Source organism: Octodon degus, unplaced genomic scaffold (genome assembly GCF_000260255.1).
Source record: "Octodon degus isolate 3935 unplaced genomic scaffold, OctDeg1.0 scaffold00121, whole genome shotgun sequence".
NCBI classification, from domain to species: Eukaryota; Metazoa; Chordata; class Mammalia; order Rodentia; family Octodontidae; genus Octodon; species Octodon degus.
In genome coordinates, this window is record NW_004524697.1 from 2,757,350 (window position 1) to 2,777,916 (window position 20,567).

At 35.6% G+C, this 20,567-nt stretch overlaps 1 protein-coding gene and 1 pseudogene across 1 annotated transcript in view; both read left to right on the forward strand.

Moving 5' to 3' along the window:
* Positions 1–20,094, forward strand: part of Fbxo8 (F-box protein 8) — a 52,224-nt gene extending 32,130 nt beyond the window's left edge. The window contains exons 4-6 of the mRNA XM_004640227.3: positions 15,333–15,451; positions 17,194–17,390; positions 19,153–20,094. Coding sequence (XP_004640284.1) covers positions 15,333–15,451; positions 17,194–17,390; positions 19,153–19,340 — 504 coding nt within the window. The 3' untranslated portion in view covers positions 19,341–20,094. The remainder of the gene's footprint in view (positions 1–15,332; positions 15,452–17,193; positions 17,391–19,152) is intronic.
* LOC111812350 lies at positions 2,059–2,142 on the forward strand (annotated as a pseudogene).
* Positions 20,095–20,567: the final 473 nt, after the last annotated feature.

Below are 20,567 nucleotides of genomic sequence, written 5' to 3' on the forward strand. Positions count from 1 at the left end.
AAAAATATAATTTTTTTTATAAATTCACATAAGACCTATAGGATTGCATCTTTTGCCTCTTCCCTGGAGAAAATATGTCAGGTAGCTGAGTGGCTGGTCTTACTCTCAGCCTCATGTGTTAATACAGATTATTCCATGCTGATCTTGGCTTCCCTAGAACTGATACAATTTGGTTTACTCCGGAGACTGGAAATGTGTGCTGAGAAAAAGTTTTTACATTTTAAAAAGAAGGAGAAGGTAGTTCTCTCTGTGTGTGGGTACACGTGTGTACGTGCACGTGCTCACACGTGCCAAATGTAACTCTGGACGTTATTGTATGAGAATGGAATGACGAGACCATCTACAGCCATCTTGGCACCGTTTAACAACTCAGAGTGAGAATAGCAGATGGGGAAGGATAACTGGGACTTGAGGTGCCATCAATAAGCTTAACACTCTAGAGGCCAGTTAGTTTAGAAATTCTTGTTATCCAGGGTAATTTTATTTTTTAAAGTTTATCCCTTTGCTTGACTTTGTTAGAGTTCCTTTTTTTTGAGTTAGAGTTCTTACTGTCTGCAACCCACATTATGATGTGTTACTACTATCCATATTTACATGAATTTGATATGCAATGCTGAATGCAAATTAATTTAAAGCATAGTTAATTACAAAAGCAATTAATTTAGCCCCAGATTTACTGATGAGAATTTAATCAGAACAAAAAGAGCAAGTTGACAATGAGAGGAGTCACTAAAAAAATAGTTTAAGTAGCTTCTCTATAAAAATGTTTTACTCAAAAGAGCTAAAGTATTTCTTTTCATTGTTGAAGGCCCTTCACTTTGATTAACAATAGAGCCAGATTTGCAAGCTTATGCCTCTGGAATAGTGAATACAATCCAGTTAATATTTTCATTCAACTAACCACAACTCATCAATAATTTGAAGGCCATTCATTGATTTTTTTTTTTTTAGAATAATGTGATATAGGTTAGATTTATAAGATCATATCATATCATCATATCATCTAATCTTGGTCTGATCCACAAGATGATTTTATGGTTAAGGCACCCTGACCGACTGTCTGTTAGGCCAGCTTTATGTCACACTTTGCCCTAGCCATACTGTATCGTGGCCACCCTCCCCTTCTTATTTTAAAGGAAAACAAACTTTTCATAGTTTATTCATTGACTGAACCACTTGTTGTATTTAGCTCTTGTTTTCTCCAACATTCCCCCAATTTGCTATTTCATTGACTTGGGAGTAGCAGGTAACAGAAATTAGTGTATTGGCAAATAGTGTGTTAAGTGCTAAAATGAGCATATTTTTTTTTCTTTGACTTAATCTGTTGTTTGCATTTTTAGTAAATTCAATTAAAGACTTTATGATGTTGTTATATTTTAAGTCCATTTCATTAAAAAAAAATCTATTTTATCACACCCTACCTAATCATTTTGTTACCTCCAAAATGTTTGTCTTTATCTGATATAACCACAATTTTGGTGACACAACATCAGCTTTCTAGCTATAAAAATTGAAAGTGGCTGTCTCTCTTATGGATGTCATTCATGAATTTAGCAGTTACTAGTACCAGTGTCACAGTAGATGTCACTGCAAAGTATGAGTGCCTTATCAAAAATCCAAAGAACAACGTTTCCCCATTTCTTGGACACTGTCATTTATAGGGCATCCATCAACTTAACTGCAGCTTTCTAAGTGTGAGACCATGAAGGGCATAATGTGCTGCATGCCTTTAACAAGCCGATTGTAGTGTGCATTTATCAAAGTCTTCATTGTGAAACACTTCTGGCCATTAGCAGTTAGATATAGCATCAGAGTAATACACTGCTTTTGATTATTTGGACTGATGACTGGCCTAGGAGAATTTGTAATTTGAGATATTTCAGAGTGTATTATGGTTTCATTTAACCTTCTCTTTAGGTTCTACATAAATTTGAGGAGGAGATTGTTTATTATTTTCTTTTTTCCCCCCAAATAATTATATAACCCTTAAAAATGTGTAGGTTCTCTTGAAAGTCAACTGGAAGATTTGCATATATAGATTTAAATATTTTTCAGAAAAGCTTTGTGCTGTGGCAGTATTGTAACCATTGAGGTCTATCCGAGGCATGATTATTGCTACTTCAAATATTCTTTAAAAATATCTAAGTATATCTACCTCTTACCAGTTATATGACTTTGATTACACTCTGCCCTTCAGTCTCCTCATCTTTAAAATGAAGCAATAGTAACACCTATAACATGTTGCTGTGAAGATACTTGCTATATTAGTATCTTTAGTGCTTCCAACGCCACACCAAAGTGTACATAGGTATACTACAGGCACAACAACAGTAACCTAAACTTTGAGGAGTTGGGTGCTGCTCTAGGCCTTGGGCTTTTTCTGGAACTTGTGGATTCTAATAACTACTGGACACCTGAGTAGTGGTCTCCTGCGGAGTACATTCATCACGTCGTTATCTCTAGACTTTCTGGTACCCTCGCCTTTAACTGTATTTCCTGGCACGTGGTGAACAGCCTCGTATATACAATAAACATTGCATTTTAATTATGCTTCCTATTATCTTTTCAAAGACATTTTAAACAGTGACTAATGGTCAAAAATTATGCTCAAATTAAACCATGTCTCTTAGCTAAAATGGCGTGTAGCATAAATAGAGACAGTCATTACATGAATAAGTGTATGTATTTGCAAGCAGTGAAGCTACCACTTAAATCCAAACTTGCTCGTCTACTATTAAAGGTTTTCAAAAATTGATATTTATTTCAAAATTGTTTCAGAGATACTACAGTATGTTTGTAGCTATATGTTAGAATCTAGGCAATATGTTAAAATTATGGTTTTTTTTAATCAGAGCTGGTTACACATGCATGCTACAAGTACAGTATTTATGTGACTTTTATAAAGCAGAAGTTCTAAATAGTTGACATTTCCCTTAAAAATGTATTAATCATATCTTAATCTAATAGAGTTTTGTATTCATAATTTGATTATGTTTTCCTTTTTCCGCCTTAGAAACAAATTAGAAGGGACTTTTCCAAGATTCTTCTTCAGCTAGTAGCAACTTCCTCAGTAATAATTAAAATGTGATTGTTATACTTGTTACTAGTAATTTATAATTTGGAAAGTATCTTTTTTTGTGTGTGTGGAACCAGGGATTGAACTCAGGCCCTTGTGCTTGCCAGGCAAGTGCTTATTCTACTGAGCTATTTCCCTGGCCCCTGGAAAGTATCTTTATATCAGTCATCTTATTGATCCATCCCAGTCATTCTGTGGCATTTATTGGAAATATTAGAACTTCCAGATTTCGCGCATTTTCTGTTTGAAACTATTAAACTAATTGATAGATGGCTTTTAATTGTTTAATTAAAACTTCAGATAGTAATTTTTATATTGTTTGACTGATATCATTGTTTTCTCTCTCTTGAAAAGTAAGCAGAAAAATCTCTCTGTACCTCCTCTTCATATTTCTGAGACTTTATTAGAGGGGAATTTTTCAAATTTATTTATATTTTTCCTATAAAAAGCCTCCCTTTGCATAAAATTGCCTGTTGACATCTAGCTACAAATAAATTCAGGCCTGTGTGCCTGGAGTTGGCAGTTCCTCAGTATCTCCTAATTTCAGTACCAAGGATTCCTTCATAAGTTGGTCTAGAAAGCTAATATCTTTGCCAGTCTAAACAGCAGCCACAAATAAACTGATTTCTTGTGTCCCATGCTCAGACCTGAAGATTCTTCATTGTCTTTTGGGTGAAATGTGATTTTCTGATTCTTTGCAGTAGACATGCAGTAGATATTGCTTCATTTTCTTCTCTTCACAGCTGTCACTTCTCACGCATAAGTATGTACAGTCCTTTGTTCTTCCTGGGGAAAGAAGAGATTGAGATCTCTAATTCAGATTTCAAACTGACATCAAAGTTACCTTTACATTTTTATCTCCAACTTTATTGTTCCCTAGCACAGAGCTTTCCAATGGATAGCTTAGTTACAGCTATCGAAATAGAAGAGAAGTTTATATTCTTATAATCTTTTTATATAAGACGACTTTTAAAACTTGGGCATGCTACTGGACTGAAGTCTGACTTCTCACTGCGTGAAAGCTAGTATGATAGAGAGGAGAGTTGGTGGGAAGAAAATTAGGTTTATTTCAGAACTGGCACCCCGAGAGGCTAGAAAAATGGGCCCTAACTAAAAAGGCCATCCTGGCAGACTCATGTACATAAAAGAGCTTTTATAGCAGGGAAAGAAGTGCAGTGGGAAGGGACAGAAAAGCTGCATGCTAAGTAGGGGCTTTGTCATGCAAGGCATGTGTCTTTTTATTTTTTATTTTTTTTCCTCTCTGCGTAGATCATTGCAACTGAGCATGACCTTTTGGGTCTATTTCCTGTAATTCCTTAGGGAACATCTTCCCTTTCTGTGAGTTTTGCATTTTGATACACATTAATCTAAAGGTAACCAGTTATTCTGGGTAGAAATTTTGCATATTTTTATAGGTTGTCATATAGCAATCCTTCCTTTTAGGTTAGATTTCCTGTTGACATCTTATAGCTACAAGACACCCAAGTGACTCAGCATCCTCTCCTGTAAATACTTTTTTTTTCTGTTTCTTCTTTTTCTTTTCCCATAATTTTATTGAGAAACAGATAGTAATGAGACAGTTTCAAATCAAATTGGTAGGACGGTTCCAATAATTAATACATTTCATACTCTCTTCCTAGTGGTTATTTGCTGTACAAGATGCAGACGTGATATCCTGTTTACAAACACTATTAGAACAAATCCCTCTATTTATTAAGAGAATATAACTATATATCTATCCTAACCATTTTGCATACACAGATACAAAATGGGCATTCATCTCTATCCCCTTTTTTGTTTAGTTCTGTCATTTGAATTCTCCTGTAAATACTGAGAAGTCTTTCTATAAGTCTAGAGAAGCATTACTTAGTGTTAATCTGTTAGTCCTTTAGGTGCAGTTTTTCTTTAAGAAATTAGAATGCTGAACAAAGCAAGGAGACCAAACTAACTAATGGACAACTTGCAAATAGTAACCACTGTTATGGGCATATTTTGTCTTTGAATATAGCATCTGGGCTAGAAAAAATGATTATGGGTGGACAGCTTAGAGTGTCATCATAATAGAACCTAATGAGGTGAAGTTTTAAATTTTATTTTTTGTCTCTAAAAGGTGTGGTAATTTTAGTCTGGAACAAACTGGAAATACATTGACAGGGTTAGGTGGGATTCATATTTGTTAATGTGCAGAAGCACAGGAGCCACGTACAGTAATCCCTCACTATTTTACAGTTTGACTTTCACAAACTCTGTTTCAAGGGTTTTCAAAAAATATTGGTGTAAATTATTCCAGATTTTTCACTGTATCGCAGTATGTTGTGGTAGTGTAGAGTACTATATACATATTTATATGCCTAGTATTTATGGTTTTAATGGTTTTTACCTAAAATTTTAAATATATAAAAATATATTAAAATGTTAATCCTAACATTAAAAGAATATGAAATTGAAATAAAATACACCGTTTACAGTACGTTTGGTTGGTTGTTTGTTTGTTTGTTTGTTTTTCGGAACCAGATTTTGAAAGCCCCTTGTGCTTGCCAGGCAAGCACTTATTCTACTGAGCCTTCTCCCCGGCTGAGTATATATTTCTTTAGCAGATGAATGCATACTGTACCTTACACTATATGTATGTTATTAAAATTACATAGTTTTATGAGTTTAGAAAATGGTTAAGAACAGGGGCTGGTGAGATTGCTCAGTGGTCTAAAGCACCTACTTAGAACAAGCTTAGCAAAGCACAGGGACCGCGGTTCAATCCCCCAGCACCACATGCCAGCCAGCCCCGCCCCCTGGTGGGCTGAGCTGGACACACACACACACACACACACACACACACACAAAGAAAGAAAGAAAGAAAGAAAGAAAGAAAATGGTTAAGAACATTAGAAGTGTTTTTAAAAGTGTAGGAAAGGTTCATAAGCAAGTTTATAAAGCCTTAAAATATATACAAATTCTAAAATAAATATAACGTTGCTACTTGGCTGATTTTTACCTAGGCCAGGGATGTCTGGAATGTGACCTCCACAATAAGTGAGGGAGTGCTGAGCAGGTTGGGGATTCAAGGAAAGGCCCAGATGGTAGAAGCTTCTGTATTATTTTGAGCTACAGAAAGAGGAGCTTGGGTCTGGGAGGAGTAGTGCTGTACACTTGGGAAGGGTGACAGCAGGAAAATGGACCACAGAGGCACCTTTATTATACAAGTAGAGCCTCCCTGCTGGTAGACACCAGAGGATGCCTGGCCAGCCCAGGATCAGGTTCCCAAGCACTTTTCTCAGTGAAATCATCCTCCCTGGGCAGATCAAGGGATGTCAGATAAAAAACCTTCTGAATGTATCTGCCATTTACTGACTGTACATACATGGAACCTTTTACAAAAGGACAAACTTTCAAAGCCATTCTTACCTCCTGCAGAGCATCTGGAGATTCCCTCCAGCAGTCTATTTTGAAGTGACTATTTTGACTATTTTCTTAGCTCAAAAGGAGGGTTATGTTCACCTACAATTCCTACCACTTGGGAGACTGAGCAGGAGACTCACAGATTTGAAACCAGTGTTGTCAAATTAGTAGGACACTGTGTCAAAAGAAAACAAAAAAGGAGCTGGGATGGATATAGTGGATATAGTTCTTGCCTAGCAGGTTTATTTCCAAATACCACAAAAATAAATAAATAAATAACCAGTGTTGAGCGTTTCTGAGCTCAGTGCTACAGGATGCTAAGCAGAGGAGAGGGCACGGGCACTTCCATAAGGGCCAAAGCATTTCAGAACTTAATGTGCCTGCTGGAATGAAACAATGATATAAAATCATAGTCTTAAATTTAGTCATTAAATAAATCTACGTTTATTTTATTGCAAGTAAGAAAACCAAGGTGTTTGATTTTTGTATTTGTGAATAAATACCCTCAAATAAATTATTCTCAACTGTACAAGTTCTGTATTTCCTTTTAAATTCCTTAACCTAGGGCACATGTTCTCTGATCAAGTAAAATGAATGAAAACTGCTTGGCTCAGCAAAATTAGTAGAGTATATATTTACATTAGCCAATAGGAAAGCCTGTAGAAAGGAAGAAGAAGTAGCATAAGAGCAGCCGTCTTGACCATTGTTGCTGCTGCGTCCACACAAGAAGATGGAAGTCCTCCCATCTGTATCGCGAGGACAGACGTCGAATTTGCTAGCCATTTGCTTCTATTTGGAAAGTAAATTTTCATAACATGCCTTATCTCTTATTTTTTGTATTACTTTTACTACACAAACATTACAGTTCAGTTGAAACTTCATTTGTTCTTTTCACTGTGCTTGAAATGTACACCTGAAAACATACATATGTACATATATATGTGTACATATATGTTAAGATATATATCCTTTTCTCCTAATGAAAAAAGTTAGAAATCTAGATAGAATTATTTTGTTGCATATTTGTTGTTAAAATGTAAGGATTATTTTTCAACATCTTTAAAATATTCTTTTGAAAACAAAATTAAATGCAGTGTCCAGCTTGCTTTCTGTGATGTAATTTTGTATGAACAAGCTTATCATACTACTGGATTTTACATTGCATAAAAGAACAAAATGAATAAAACTAGCCAAATCCTTTTTTCCTTGATTGTTTATTAAGCTATTCTTTCAGAAAAAACATCATGGATATTCCCTGGTATGACAATTGTTGTATTAGAGGTTTCTTTAATTGATACCAACTCTTTACACAGTGTTCCTGCCACCTATCAGTGTGACTAGCCAGTACATTTAGTGGTAGTAGTTAGTATTGTTTCACTTGTTTTGCATGCCTAATTTTCTACAATTCACTTTGTCTCAAAGTATATATTGACTTGTTTTGAACATATGTGTGATAGATTTTGCTTAATACTAACTTGAGATGGGATTAATTGACATGGACTTCACTTAGATTCTTACTGCTACTTGGTAGTACCTTGGTTTATTCTAGTGAGTTCCCAGTTACCCTGCACTAAACTAATAGGAATCTTCACTGCTCACTTCCTTCCTCCGACTTCTCCCCAAACTAGTCTTCCTCAGACGAAACCTGCATGAGCTCTGTTTGTTGCTTTCTGCTTCCTTAATGTGCCTATCTCTGAACCAGCACTACTCCCCGGGCCTCTTGTCAAGAAATCATGATGACATCCAACTGTCTTGTTAGGGCCTTTTTCTCCTTTCTCTTGTGCTTGCTTTGCTGATGCTGCAGCAACATCTTTTTCTATATGGCCTCTACTTTCAAGTTTCCTTTCCTTTTCTAACAGAGGTAAAAATTATCTTGAAAAGCATTGATGTTTCTCTTTTTAATCCAAAGTTTTCCTCTTTGGACTGATACATTTCTCAGGTGAGTGGGCTCTCGTCAAGTCTCCTTTCCTTTCCTTCCTTTCCTTTCCTTCCGTACCAGTTTCATTCCTTAAGCTTTCTGTTGTGACTTGAGCTACTAGTCAGGGTAGAGACTTAAAAGTCACTGCTTACTTTTCTTCCAGTCACCAAATCCAGAGCCCTCTTCCCGTTTTCGTCTCCTTGGGCTGTCTGAAAGAAAAGAATATTAGTCATATTTCTTCTGCAAGGCACTTTGATGCCTTCATAGTAGCTTTTTAAGATGTTTACCGATTAGGAAACTGAGGCTCAGGAAATGTGACTAAATTGTATTCCCATCATCATTTAATGGCAGGCCCCGATTTTTGGTCCCTCTTCTGAAAAGTATGTCCTTCGAACTCTGTTGTATACTTAACACCCTTTTCTTGGCAACTGGGACATTATTCTTCTGCTGCACCTTCCTGCTTGGCAACTGGGACATTATTCTTCTGCTGCACCTTCCTGCTGGCCCTTCTTATTCAAGATCTTTGTGTCTTATACTTTTGCCAATTTTTGAATAACTGAAACATACTATACAACATCTAGTGTAAATACAGTCTACAACATTCCCTTTTTCTAATGCCCTGTTACTGTTGCCAGCTACCTACCATGCCTGCTCAGCTTATCATCACCTCGGAGTCATCATTCTAAGACTAGACTTAGCACTGTTTCCTTCAAGTCTGCACCGTCTATAACCTGCCCCCCATGGGGCATTTCTTTTTATCAATCATTTGTCTTTGTTAGACTAGAAACATCAATTATGGTTCCTTTTCATTGTCTGATAGCATATCTAGCAATTAATCTCACTTTTATATAGTATTTAAGATTTTAATCATGTTTTTAAAATCTGTTATTTCCTTTTTAGTTCTGTTTTACCATGCATTCATACATGAACAATTATAGTAGCCCACTAATTTATTTCTATTATTTCTTCTTATACCATAATAGTCTCTCCTTACTTAAAAGAGGGGATATATTCCAAGATGTGCAGTGGGCATATAAAACTGTGGATATTGCTGAGACTATATATGCTAAAATTTCTTCCTATACATATATACTTATGAAAATGTTTCATTTCAAACTAAGCACAGAAAGTTATTAGAAATAATCATCATATGATAGAGCAATTATAATTTTTTAAGAAAAAGTATGTAAATGTACTCTCTCAAAATATCTTGTAATTTCACCTTTTCTCATAAAGGAAGCACTTTATAGTTTTCCTTTGGCATGTCTGAATTGCTTGCATTACTGTTCTTTTGCTTTGAACCCAGTGCTATAAAGACCATAGCACCATGACACCAAAAATTAGGTCTCATGGCTGAGATGGCTGTGAGGTAACTAATAGGCTTGTAGTATGCAGTGAGGATACATAGCTGGTGGGATGGAACTGGACAGCAGGTGTTAGCACACTACTCAGAATGGTATACAGTATAAAACATACTTCTGAAATTTTTTGTGTATTTTGTATCACAATTGAATGTGCATAACAAAGGACAGAAAGCAAGACCATGAATGAGAAAAGACTGTAAAATTAAAAGTGCAGGATATTGTTTCATTTAAAAAATTTAAGATTTATTTATTTGACTGGTGGGGAGATAGCTCAGTGGTGTAAAGGCCTGCCTGGCAAGCGCAAGGTCCTGAGTTCGATTCCTGTTACCAAAAAGAAAAAAACAAAACAAGGTTTATTTATTTGGTACAGGATCTTGCTACACAGCTTGGACTAGTAATGATCCTCCTGTCTCAGCCTCCCCAGTACTGGGATTACCTACCACGCCCAATCTCGGTGGCTGGCATGGAGCAGCAGGGCCGGCAAGGCATTCAATACCAGGGATCGAGCCCAGGTCCTTGCACTTGGCAGGCAGGTGCTTAGAGCTATCTCCCCAGCCCTACTGCTTCATTTTAAATAGGTCTACAAAGGCTTGCGGTTGCATATGGGTAGAGAATAGGTATTTCACCTTAGGATTCCATGTTACTTCTACAGTGTAGTTCAGACTTGCTCTCAAACCAACGGTGTTTTCCTCTCTTTCCTGAAAATTACTTGAGATTTTATTTTATATTGCTTTTACTCACATAGTACAATATCAGCTGAAATGTTCTTCTCCCATGTTCCCCTCACAGCTACCAATCTATCATTTTTTCATACTTTATCCTAAAATCTCTTGGTGATTCTTCCTCTCATTGAACTACTAGAACATTTATTTTTTATTCTCTTTCATCTAGGCTGTATTCAACTACTGTATATAATTTGAGTTATCACATGTGTATAGTCTAGGTATTTCTGTAACTGTCTCATCAATTAGGTAAAGTTTAAATTTTGAAGAGCAACATTGTGTCTTATACTATCAGTTACTATCAGTTATTGAATATGTGACACATAGTATCTGTGTATAATATAGCTTTAATGAAGGTGTAGACAATTTTAATTGGTTTTGTTTTCTTAAAACACACATTTTTAGGGCTGGCCTGATAGCTCAGTGGACTAAAGTGCCTACTGAAGCAGAGCACAGTGGCTGGGATTCGATTCCTGGGCCTGCCGTGCTGACCCCACCCCTGGAGCTTGCTGAGATGGCAATTGAGACTGGGCTTGGTGGCACATGCCTATAATCCCAGTGCTTGGGAGACTGAAAACAAGAGAATCACTGCAAGTCTGATCTATGTAATGAGACCCTATAGACTCTGTCCTAAATACAGAAAACACACACACACACACACACACACACACACACACACACACACACATTTCTAAGAAAGAATAAAGGACTACTTTTTTAGACCATCTATTTTGTCCAGTAGTTATATGACAGCTAATGAGAGTTTATTATGTGTGGAGCCAACCCATCATAAAACTGACACCATCATAATTTTTCTCTCAGTTGTCTGCTAAGAATGTCCTGGAATTTTCCCCACATATAAAAAAGGAACTATGATGTGACTGCAACAATTTAAATAATTCTAAAAGTTGAGCAGTTTTTAATTCGCATAAAGAAATTAAAGTGTAGGGACAGCCAAATAGCTCAGAGGATTAAAGCACCTGCTTAGGCAGATGCAGTGGCCAGGAGTTCGATTCCCCTGGCCTGCCCTGCCGGCCCTACCCCTGGAGTACACTGAGAAGGTGATTGAGACTGGGCATGGTGGCACGCATGTGTAATCCCAGCACTTGGAGGCTGTAAACAGGCAAATCACTGGGAAGCCGATGTACTCAGTGAGAACTTGTAGTCCCTGTACACCCTGTCCTAAACACAAAAATATAAAATAAAATAAAATAAATTAAAATGTATATAAACAAATTAGTAAGTTTGATGTTTATTTTGGAAGTGTGAAAATGAAATAAATGACAAACTGATGGCTTGGCTATATTTGCAAGCATGGCTTTCCTTATGTAGCACTGACTAGCCTGCTTGTAACCTACACTCACTGTCCTTCACACATCTGGAATATAACTTCCTAACCTTCAGTCCTTTAACTGGCGTCAGCATTTAATTTTTTTTTTTTTTTTTTTTTTTTTTCTGTACCAGGGATTGAACTCAGGATACTGTGCTTGCCAGGCAAGCGCTTATTCTACTGAGCTATCTTCCCCAGCCCATAAGTTGTATTTTTTAAATGCATACACAAAATAAACTTAAAATTTTTAAATGCTGCACATGCATATGATTTTTTTTAAGTTTTTAGAGTACAAATTAGAATTAAAACAGAAAAATATCACAAGTAATACAAAATTTCACTTAACAAAATAATGTGAATTACACAGTATTTGTTGTAGTACTGTTGTGTTGTCTTCCAAGCAGTTATTCATATTACTAGATATATGCATGTAAAATTGGAAGAAGAAAGGAAAAAAGAAATGTATAAGAAATTAAGAAAAGAAGAAGTACTAACAATTAAAAAAAGGATATGAAGCAAATTAAAGCATTAGCTGCTTCTTTCCATATAACAGCAGAAATGCACAGTACAGTGTTGTCCAAACCATCCTGCTTCCATTGTAATGTGAAGAAGTTCTGGAGAGCTTTCACCATATGCAGAGGGATTCAAGGCCCAAAATATAATTTAAGGTCTTCATTAAGACTTTGTACAGGGCCAGGAAGATGGATCAGTGGCTTCAGTGCCTGCCTGGCAAGCCCAAGGTCCTGAGTTCAATCTCTGGTACCAAAGAGTAAAATAAAATAATAAAAAGACTATGTACAGTGTCTGTTCCTGTTTCCTTAAAACACATAGTCTTTCTCATGTCTTAAGGTCTTAATCTCTTCTTTTTTTAATATATTTTTAAAACATTTTCTTTAATACCAGGATATTCTTCAATTCCTCCTTATATAACATGAATTTTACACCTTTCAACAATCCCACTCGGCCTAACTTGTAGTTTGTGAATATGCCTCATAAATAATCATGTAGACTATACCAAGCTGTACCTTTCCTTCTATTGGAAAATATATTTATATTAATGTAGACTAATACCTATTCTTATAATTTCCTTTGCCTTGAGAGGTAAAATAGATACATGCACAGACACCTGAGAGTTCTAGTTGTGACTGATCATTGTACTCTGTGGCCTAGAGATGGCTCTGTGTCTTCCTTCCGAATCTTTATTGGGCTAGGGATTTAGCTCAGTGGTGCAGCACCTGCTTGCCAAGTGTGAAATCCTGAGTTTGATTCCTGTTAGCCCCCCAGAAAACCTTTATTAAAGAACATAATGTTTAAACCACTTATTAAATAAACATGATTAGTTCACAGATCTGAAGCTGCAGTATATTGTTATATTTCATTATTAATAAAAGATTAGAATTCAGATGATTGCCAGCCTGCTTACTGAGACAATTATGATCTGGTCCCATGGTTTTTTCCTGTATGTCATTCCTTTGCCCTTCTAACATAATCTTTGCCAGAGATCTCAGACTTGCTTCGTGAAATCAACAGTTGGTTTATTTAAGGGCTCTACCCAATTTTCAGGATTTGATTGAAACTTCTGTATAGGAAGTGCTTATTCCTATACAGTATATTTGACTGAGTTTAGGAAACGCAGGTTAGATATTTAAGTTCTCAAAACATGTTCCATAAGAAAGAGACCAGCCTGGAAGGAATAGAAAGCTTACTTTAAAACTAAGTAAGCATCAAATAATATTAAGATGCCATGTGTCACTAGGAATTGCATTTGAATCAGTGGATCACCTTTAGTGGGTTTATTTTGCATGATGATTAAAAAGTAGATTAGGGTTAGTTTTATAGACCTTAAATGGTGGTTTAGGTATGCATACAGAATCTGTTGAGTATTAGTTTACATTTCTTTGTCATTTAGCCACTTCGATTAAAATTTAGCACTGGAAACAATTCTAAAATATTGTTATTTTTTACACTAAGAGATTTTGGAAATGAAACTCATTCAGTTTTGCTAAGCAGATCAGTTACCTATACAGTCAACTCTCGATTACTCAAACTAATGGAGGAAAGGACGGAACAAGCTTTACCATTTCTGTGGGGGTCCCTCCCTCCCCAGGCAGTTGCTGGGAGCCTCATTCCAAGCACGGTTTTGGCTCTCTGTCTTCTTCCTGTTATATTTTCTAACCTTGTGTCTAGGGCTCAGCGACATGTGGCTTTCAGTTGAGATAATAGGAAAATCTGACTCTGCTGTTTTTTAATACACATTTTTTAAATCAATGCCTTGCTAAATTGCCTTTGGACTATGAAAATTCACATGAAGATTTAGCATTGCTAGTAAGATATTATTCATATGCCTCTTCAAATTACCTTTATATAAAAATCTTATCTTTGAATTACAATTTATAATTTTAACTTTTCAAAAACATTGCTTCATTGTACCAAATTGCTGTTTAAATTTTTTAATAGAGACTTTTACAAGAAAATTTTTCTTTGAGTCTATAGAAACTCTTCCACATTTTTAAATTCTATATGCAGTATTTCTGAGTGCTATGTGTTTGTAAAGAAATGCTGACAGGATGATGAAATTTATGTGTGAAAAGCGTGTGGTGTGTCTATGATGCATCATTTTCTCTACCAGTTAGCCCCACACATCACGCTGCTATCCAGACTTCAGCATTCATGGGAATGCATGGATCTGGGTAACTGCAAGTTGAAATAAACACACCTGCCCTTTATTTCAATAAGTGCACATTCCAATCCACCCAGGACATTGTTTGAATGTGACCTCCTTATATGTGAGACAGCACTGGTTTCAGCATTTGATGTTTTTGTTGATGTTTTGTTGCTGTTGATTTAAATCTAAAGTAGATACAAACTGGGTGATGCTTCTCTGAAAAATTTTGCATGCAGAGAAAAGGAAATTCAAAGATAAACCCTATGAAAACCATTGAAACTGTCTTGTGTTACTCTGTTTTGGTTTGGAGTGTATTAGCACTAGATTCTTGCAAAATGTAGTGATGCTTAAAGTCAGCCCTGAAAGTAGCTTGGTCTACTTTAAGTAATTTAGTTGTGTTTCTTCACAATAAAATTGTTAATCTTTCATTTAGAGGTTATTTTTTCTTACAAACATGCATCTATAATATACATCTAAGCTTTAGGAAATAATGTTTCCTTGTAAGCAAGGGAAGTGTTTGTCACAAGGCTCACTTTATAGTCTGTGCTGTGGTTTCTTCTTTATCATCTCCCCGACGAGGCCATTATTTCTGTAGAGTTAGTTTTACCTGACATGAGCCAGTTAAATTCAGATTTCTTTAGGAATCTTAACTTTGAATTTCCTACTTTTCATTGCATGTAAACTGTCAACCACAAATAATAGTTTCAGTTCAGGTTCTAGCTTGTATTTTGCATGATAAAGCTATAAAAGTCTAGTGTTGCTGAAAAGAATTTATAGTTATGTGGTTCAGCTATTGCGTGATTGTTACAATTTGTAAATAAAGACTGCGTTTATTTACACAGACTTATCTTTCTGCTTTAGGGGGTAAACTACTTCATGTCCAAGGGTATCCTAGATGATTCACCAAAGGAAATAGCGAAGTTTATCTTCTGTACAAGAACGCTAAATTGGAAAAAACTGAGAATCTATCTTGATGAAAGGTAAAGAAGAAAGCTTTTCCTCAGAAATTATTTAAGTGATTCCTTTGAATAGTGAAATTTTACTTTCAAAACTATTCTACTTAGCACTTATTAAGTGGAAAAGTTGAGTAACCACAGAACAAAGTTACTGTGTCTTGTGCATTATTGGTTTTGTGAGCTTCAACTTACTGAGGACAGTTACAATTATAAAAGTAAAGAAAGCCTGTGAGCACACACACAGCAAATGGTAGGCTGGTGTCTTCGTAAGGGCAACTGCAGTCAGATATTTTTGTGGAATCAGAAGCCCTGACTGTTTCTTAATACTTGCCATAATCTAAGTAAATAAAAGTTCTAGATTCTGAAATTATATAAAGAAAAGTCTATTATAACAACAATAATAATAAACTCATAAAACTTAAGAAATTATGAATGAGTATATATTTACATAGCAATACTACACAGAAGTATTATGTACATATTCAAAAAGTTCTGAAGATGGTGCAGTAGTATATTTTATGCAGAAGTGATGGTTCATGTGCTATTCTGATTTCATAATCCTTCATTTGTACTCCTTTATTCTGGGCGGGTTTTTTTGTTTTTGTTTTTGTTTTTGCAGAACTGGGGATTGAACTTGGGCCCCTCAAGCACTTATACCACTGAGCCATCTCCCTGGACCCCTTTATTCTGGTTATTAAGGAATATAAAATATTGGAACTTCTGATGCAGTGCAGCTAACATAAAATAGATAACCTGTTATTTGAGCTCACCTGATGTATAGCTCCAAATTGTGCTTGCTTTACATTATAATTCTCAATCCTTTTGATTTCTCAGGATTTTTAAACAGCATTCTGTAAATGTTTATTACACTCTAGAAGTAGCACACATGGTAAAGGTATAATCCTTGTTCGAGGAGTTTGTAGTCCAGCATACTGGCCATTGAAATCAGCCTCTTCTGTAAAAATGTCATTAGCACTTTTTTATCTTCATATACTAGGTACCTAGAGATTGTCAGGACTTCTTGTTGTTGTTTTGTTTGGTTTATTGTTTTGATACTGGGAATGAAACTCACAACCTTGCACTTGCCAGGCAGGTTCTGTGCACTAAGGTATGTCCCTGACCTTTGTTTTGATTTTTGTAATAGAACAAACCAGATCTTTCTATAATCAGCTTAGGCTTTGCTGACTTTGTAATCACTGTTGAAGTTACTTAAAACTCTGCCATTGTGTTGTCAAAGCAAAAACAGGCAGTTTATAAACATAAATGTGGCTATGTTCTAATACAGTTATTTACAGAAGTAGACAGTAAGCCACAGAATACCTACTATGCCTATATAGAATATGTTGGAATTTTTTAAAAATCTACATAAATAGTTGTCACCTCTAGAAATATGGCTTAATTGATAGATGAAGTATCTCATAACTTTCATAATTTATAAAGTAAAGAATTCTTGTACTAAAAAGAATTAAACAATTCTACTACTGTTGGGATTAGTCAAGAAAACATTGAAAAGTTTTTATTACTGAAATTTTTTCTTCATTTTACAAGTAGAATTCCTTACTGTACTTCGTTTTGTTTTGTTTTGTGCAAACTATTCATGAAAGACTTTAAGCTCTTTTTTAAAATAATTCTACATGTTTTAAATTTAAAAATATATGCTTTGATAGGGTTATCTGAGCTGATAAACATTGCTAAGAATGATAAATTATGATTTTTTTCATTTTTGGTGGAATTAATTAAAGCTTTAATCTTTTCTCTTTCTATAGGAGAGATGTCTTGGATGACCTTGTGACGTTGCATAATTTTAGAAATCAGTTCTTACCAAATGCACTAAGAGAATTTTTTCGTCACATCCATGCCCCTGAGGAGCGTGGAGAATACCTTGAAACTCTTATAACAAAGTTCTCACATAGGTTCTGTGCTTGTAATCCTGATTTAATGCGAGAACTTGGCCTTAGTCCTGGTAAGTATGCATACTTATGTTCATATCTGCCCCTTCTCCTGCCACTTCCAGGTAAAAGCAAGTCTTCTATAATAAATTTTTCTTTCTGTGAGTAAAAATACTTCTACTAATTGAAAATATTTCTTCTAGTGTTGTAGCATTTACTCCATTTAGGGACACTTAGGCAGACCTTTATTTAGTCACTGATATAATTTACATATAGTTAGTAAACTATTTTAGGAAGAAAGCTGAACATACCTGTGCTAATTCTTTAACACTCTTCAGTGCTGAATATTTTTGCTTTGTATAACTGAAAACTTGAGAAATTACTTTTCAAACCTTAAATAATCCACACATTTCATAGAGAACAGTGTTTTTCTGCTAAAATTTGATGTGATTAGCTTCCATCATGTGTATGTGTTTGCATGTATCATATGTATATTTCTGTGTATGAGTGTATGTATGTATGTAATCCTGCTTGAGTCTCCTACATAGTTTTTTGTTTGAAACAGCTTTATTTCTTCATGTGAAAAAATGCACTGCTTCTGTGTTTTGAAGCAGAGATTATAAGACATTTACATCATATGAAATTTACTAAACATGCTTTACAGGATATAAAGTTTAATTTAACTTCCTTAACACTGAAGAATTCGGGCCAGCCAAATAGCTCAGCAGATAAAGTGCCTGCAAGCAAATGCAGGGGCTAGGTGTTCGATCCCCGGGCCTGCTTGCTGGTCCCACTCCTGGGGAGATAGCAATTGACACTGGGCGTGGTGGCGCATGCCTGTAATCCCAGCTTTTGAGAGGTTGTAAACAGGTGGATCACTATGAGTAGGATCTGGTAGCGAGACCCTGAACACCCTCTAGACCCTTCCCTAAAATGCAAAAAAAAAAAAAAACACTGAAGAATTCTAAAATATGAGTACTACAGTAGTAGCAAATATCCTAAATGTGCTACCATTATAGTATTAATTGCCTATTTGCCCTGAGCTTATATAAAGAATATTACAGGCCAGTGAGATATCTTAGCAGAATAAGCTCTTGCTTAGGCAGGTTCAGAGACGGGGATTCAATCCGCAGCACCATATGCCACATGTTCCCTGTCCCCCAGGCATGCTGAGCTAGCCACATGATACATGCCTGTAACCCTAGCACTGGGGAGGCTGAGACAAGAAAATCACTATGAGTCCTAGCCGCATAGTGAGACCCTATACCAAATAGATTTTAAAAAATAAATAAATAAATTTAGGCATGGACCTTAGGTCTGGGCATCTTTTCCCTAAAAATTTACTCTTGAAATTAAGATGTGAATTCCATAGACTTAAAATAAATCACGAATGAAAATAGTAATTTAATAATCTTAAAAATGGTATACATTATATTGTAGTGCCAATTAAACATAAATAACATATTTGAAAGAAAATTATGAAAGAAGATTCTAAAATTTTCAAATCTAAAATGAATTGTCAATATAAACTCCAAAGCCATTCTAAAATTCTTTTGAAGAAACTGTTCACTGAATTGGCATTCAGACTAAATGATAACTGCCCCACTTTACCCAGTATTGAAGAATTATCCAAGATAAAAATGTCAGTGCTAAATTGGAAAGTGTAGTTAAATTGGAAATAATTGGTCATCCAATTAATTTAAGCTAATCTTGCTATCTTAATATTATGTCAATTTTTGCATAATATTAGATACTACATATATATGTAAAAAATTATATATATCCGTGGAGTGTCTTTTGAAGCGGGTCATAATTTCATTTTTTTTTCCCTTCCAGATGCTGTCTATGTACTGTGCTACTCTCTGATTCTACTTTCCATTGACCTCACTAGCCCTCATGTGAAGAATAAAATGTCAAAAAGAGAATTTATTCGAAACACCCGTCGTGCTGCTCAGAACATTAGTGAAGACTTTGTAGGGCATCTTTATGACAACATCTACCTTATTGGCCATGTGGCTGCATAAAAGCACAATCGCTAGGACTTTTGCTTTTTACTTCAGACTAAAACTATCCAGGGACTCATTAGCAGAAGCAGGGGTTACCACCATGTTGGTCGCACAAGCCTCTGTAAGCAGTCAAGCTTGAGTATACAACCTCTTTCTCTTTCACTATTTTCTTTTTTAGTAATTTCCTGGGGGACCTAAAAATTTTTCAGGACTTTTCTTAATTTTGCTTATTATGTTTTGCACAAAGCCAAGCCATGATCTGACCCAGCTGTTAAAGAATCTTAAACTGACATACACTATAATCTATAAGATGGTGGTTTTGTGCATTAGATTTACCTGGAAAACTTTATCCATTTCCATTTTTTAAAATATAGTGAATTGTGTACATATTTAACTAAAGAGATTTATAATCATTATTTTATTGTAAAGATTTCAACTAAAGTGTTTCTTTCTCTCTAAAACTGAGTTTTGAAATTTATTTAGTCAAATCAGAGAATATAGTTATCTGTAAAAGTTGGATCTGACTTCAGATTGAAGCCAATACCAGCTTTCCTTTTCTTTGAATTTGAAAACAGTGTTGATTTGTACCATATTGCTATGCAAAACCAGCCCTTATTTGTATAATATAAATTTGTCATTTGATTCTTCATTTTAAAATCTTCCAGGTTAGTCATCTTGATACATCCTTTAAAGCATTTAGCATTTTTTAAACGTGTGTTTGAATTTAAAATTTACCCTTATAAGAGCAGAATAAAATAGTATTAGAACCCTGATAAACCTTTGCTTGCTTATATGATTAATAATGGTTGTTTTCCTAGTCTTGATGATCTGTGTTGAGAATCCACTGAAGGGGATAACGTGATGATAGCATATATTCTTCATCCATTTAGCACATCTCTGTTAAAGGTCTTCATGTGCTGCGTCCTTTGCCAGGTACTAGTGATAGCTAGGTATGAACACAGCATTTACAGATGTTGCATGATTAGGTAATGACAGGAAAGTACTACTAAGTGGAAAGCAAATGGATTAATTATATATTTTTATGTGTTTAGTACAGGGTCTAAAGGGTCTCACTACATAGATAGGACTCATAGTGAGCCTTCCAGTTTTTTAGCCTCCCAAGCACAGGGATTTCAGGCATGTGCCACCACGCCCAGTCTCAATCATGGTCTCAACGCGCCCTGGGATGGGGCCAGCAGGGCCAGCCGTTATCGAACCCCACTCCCACCCCACCCCCTGTGCCCC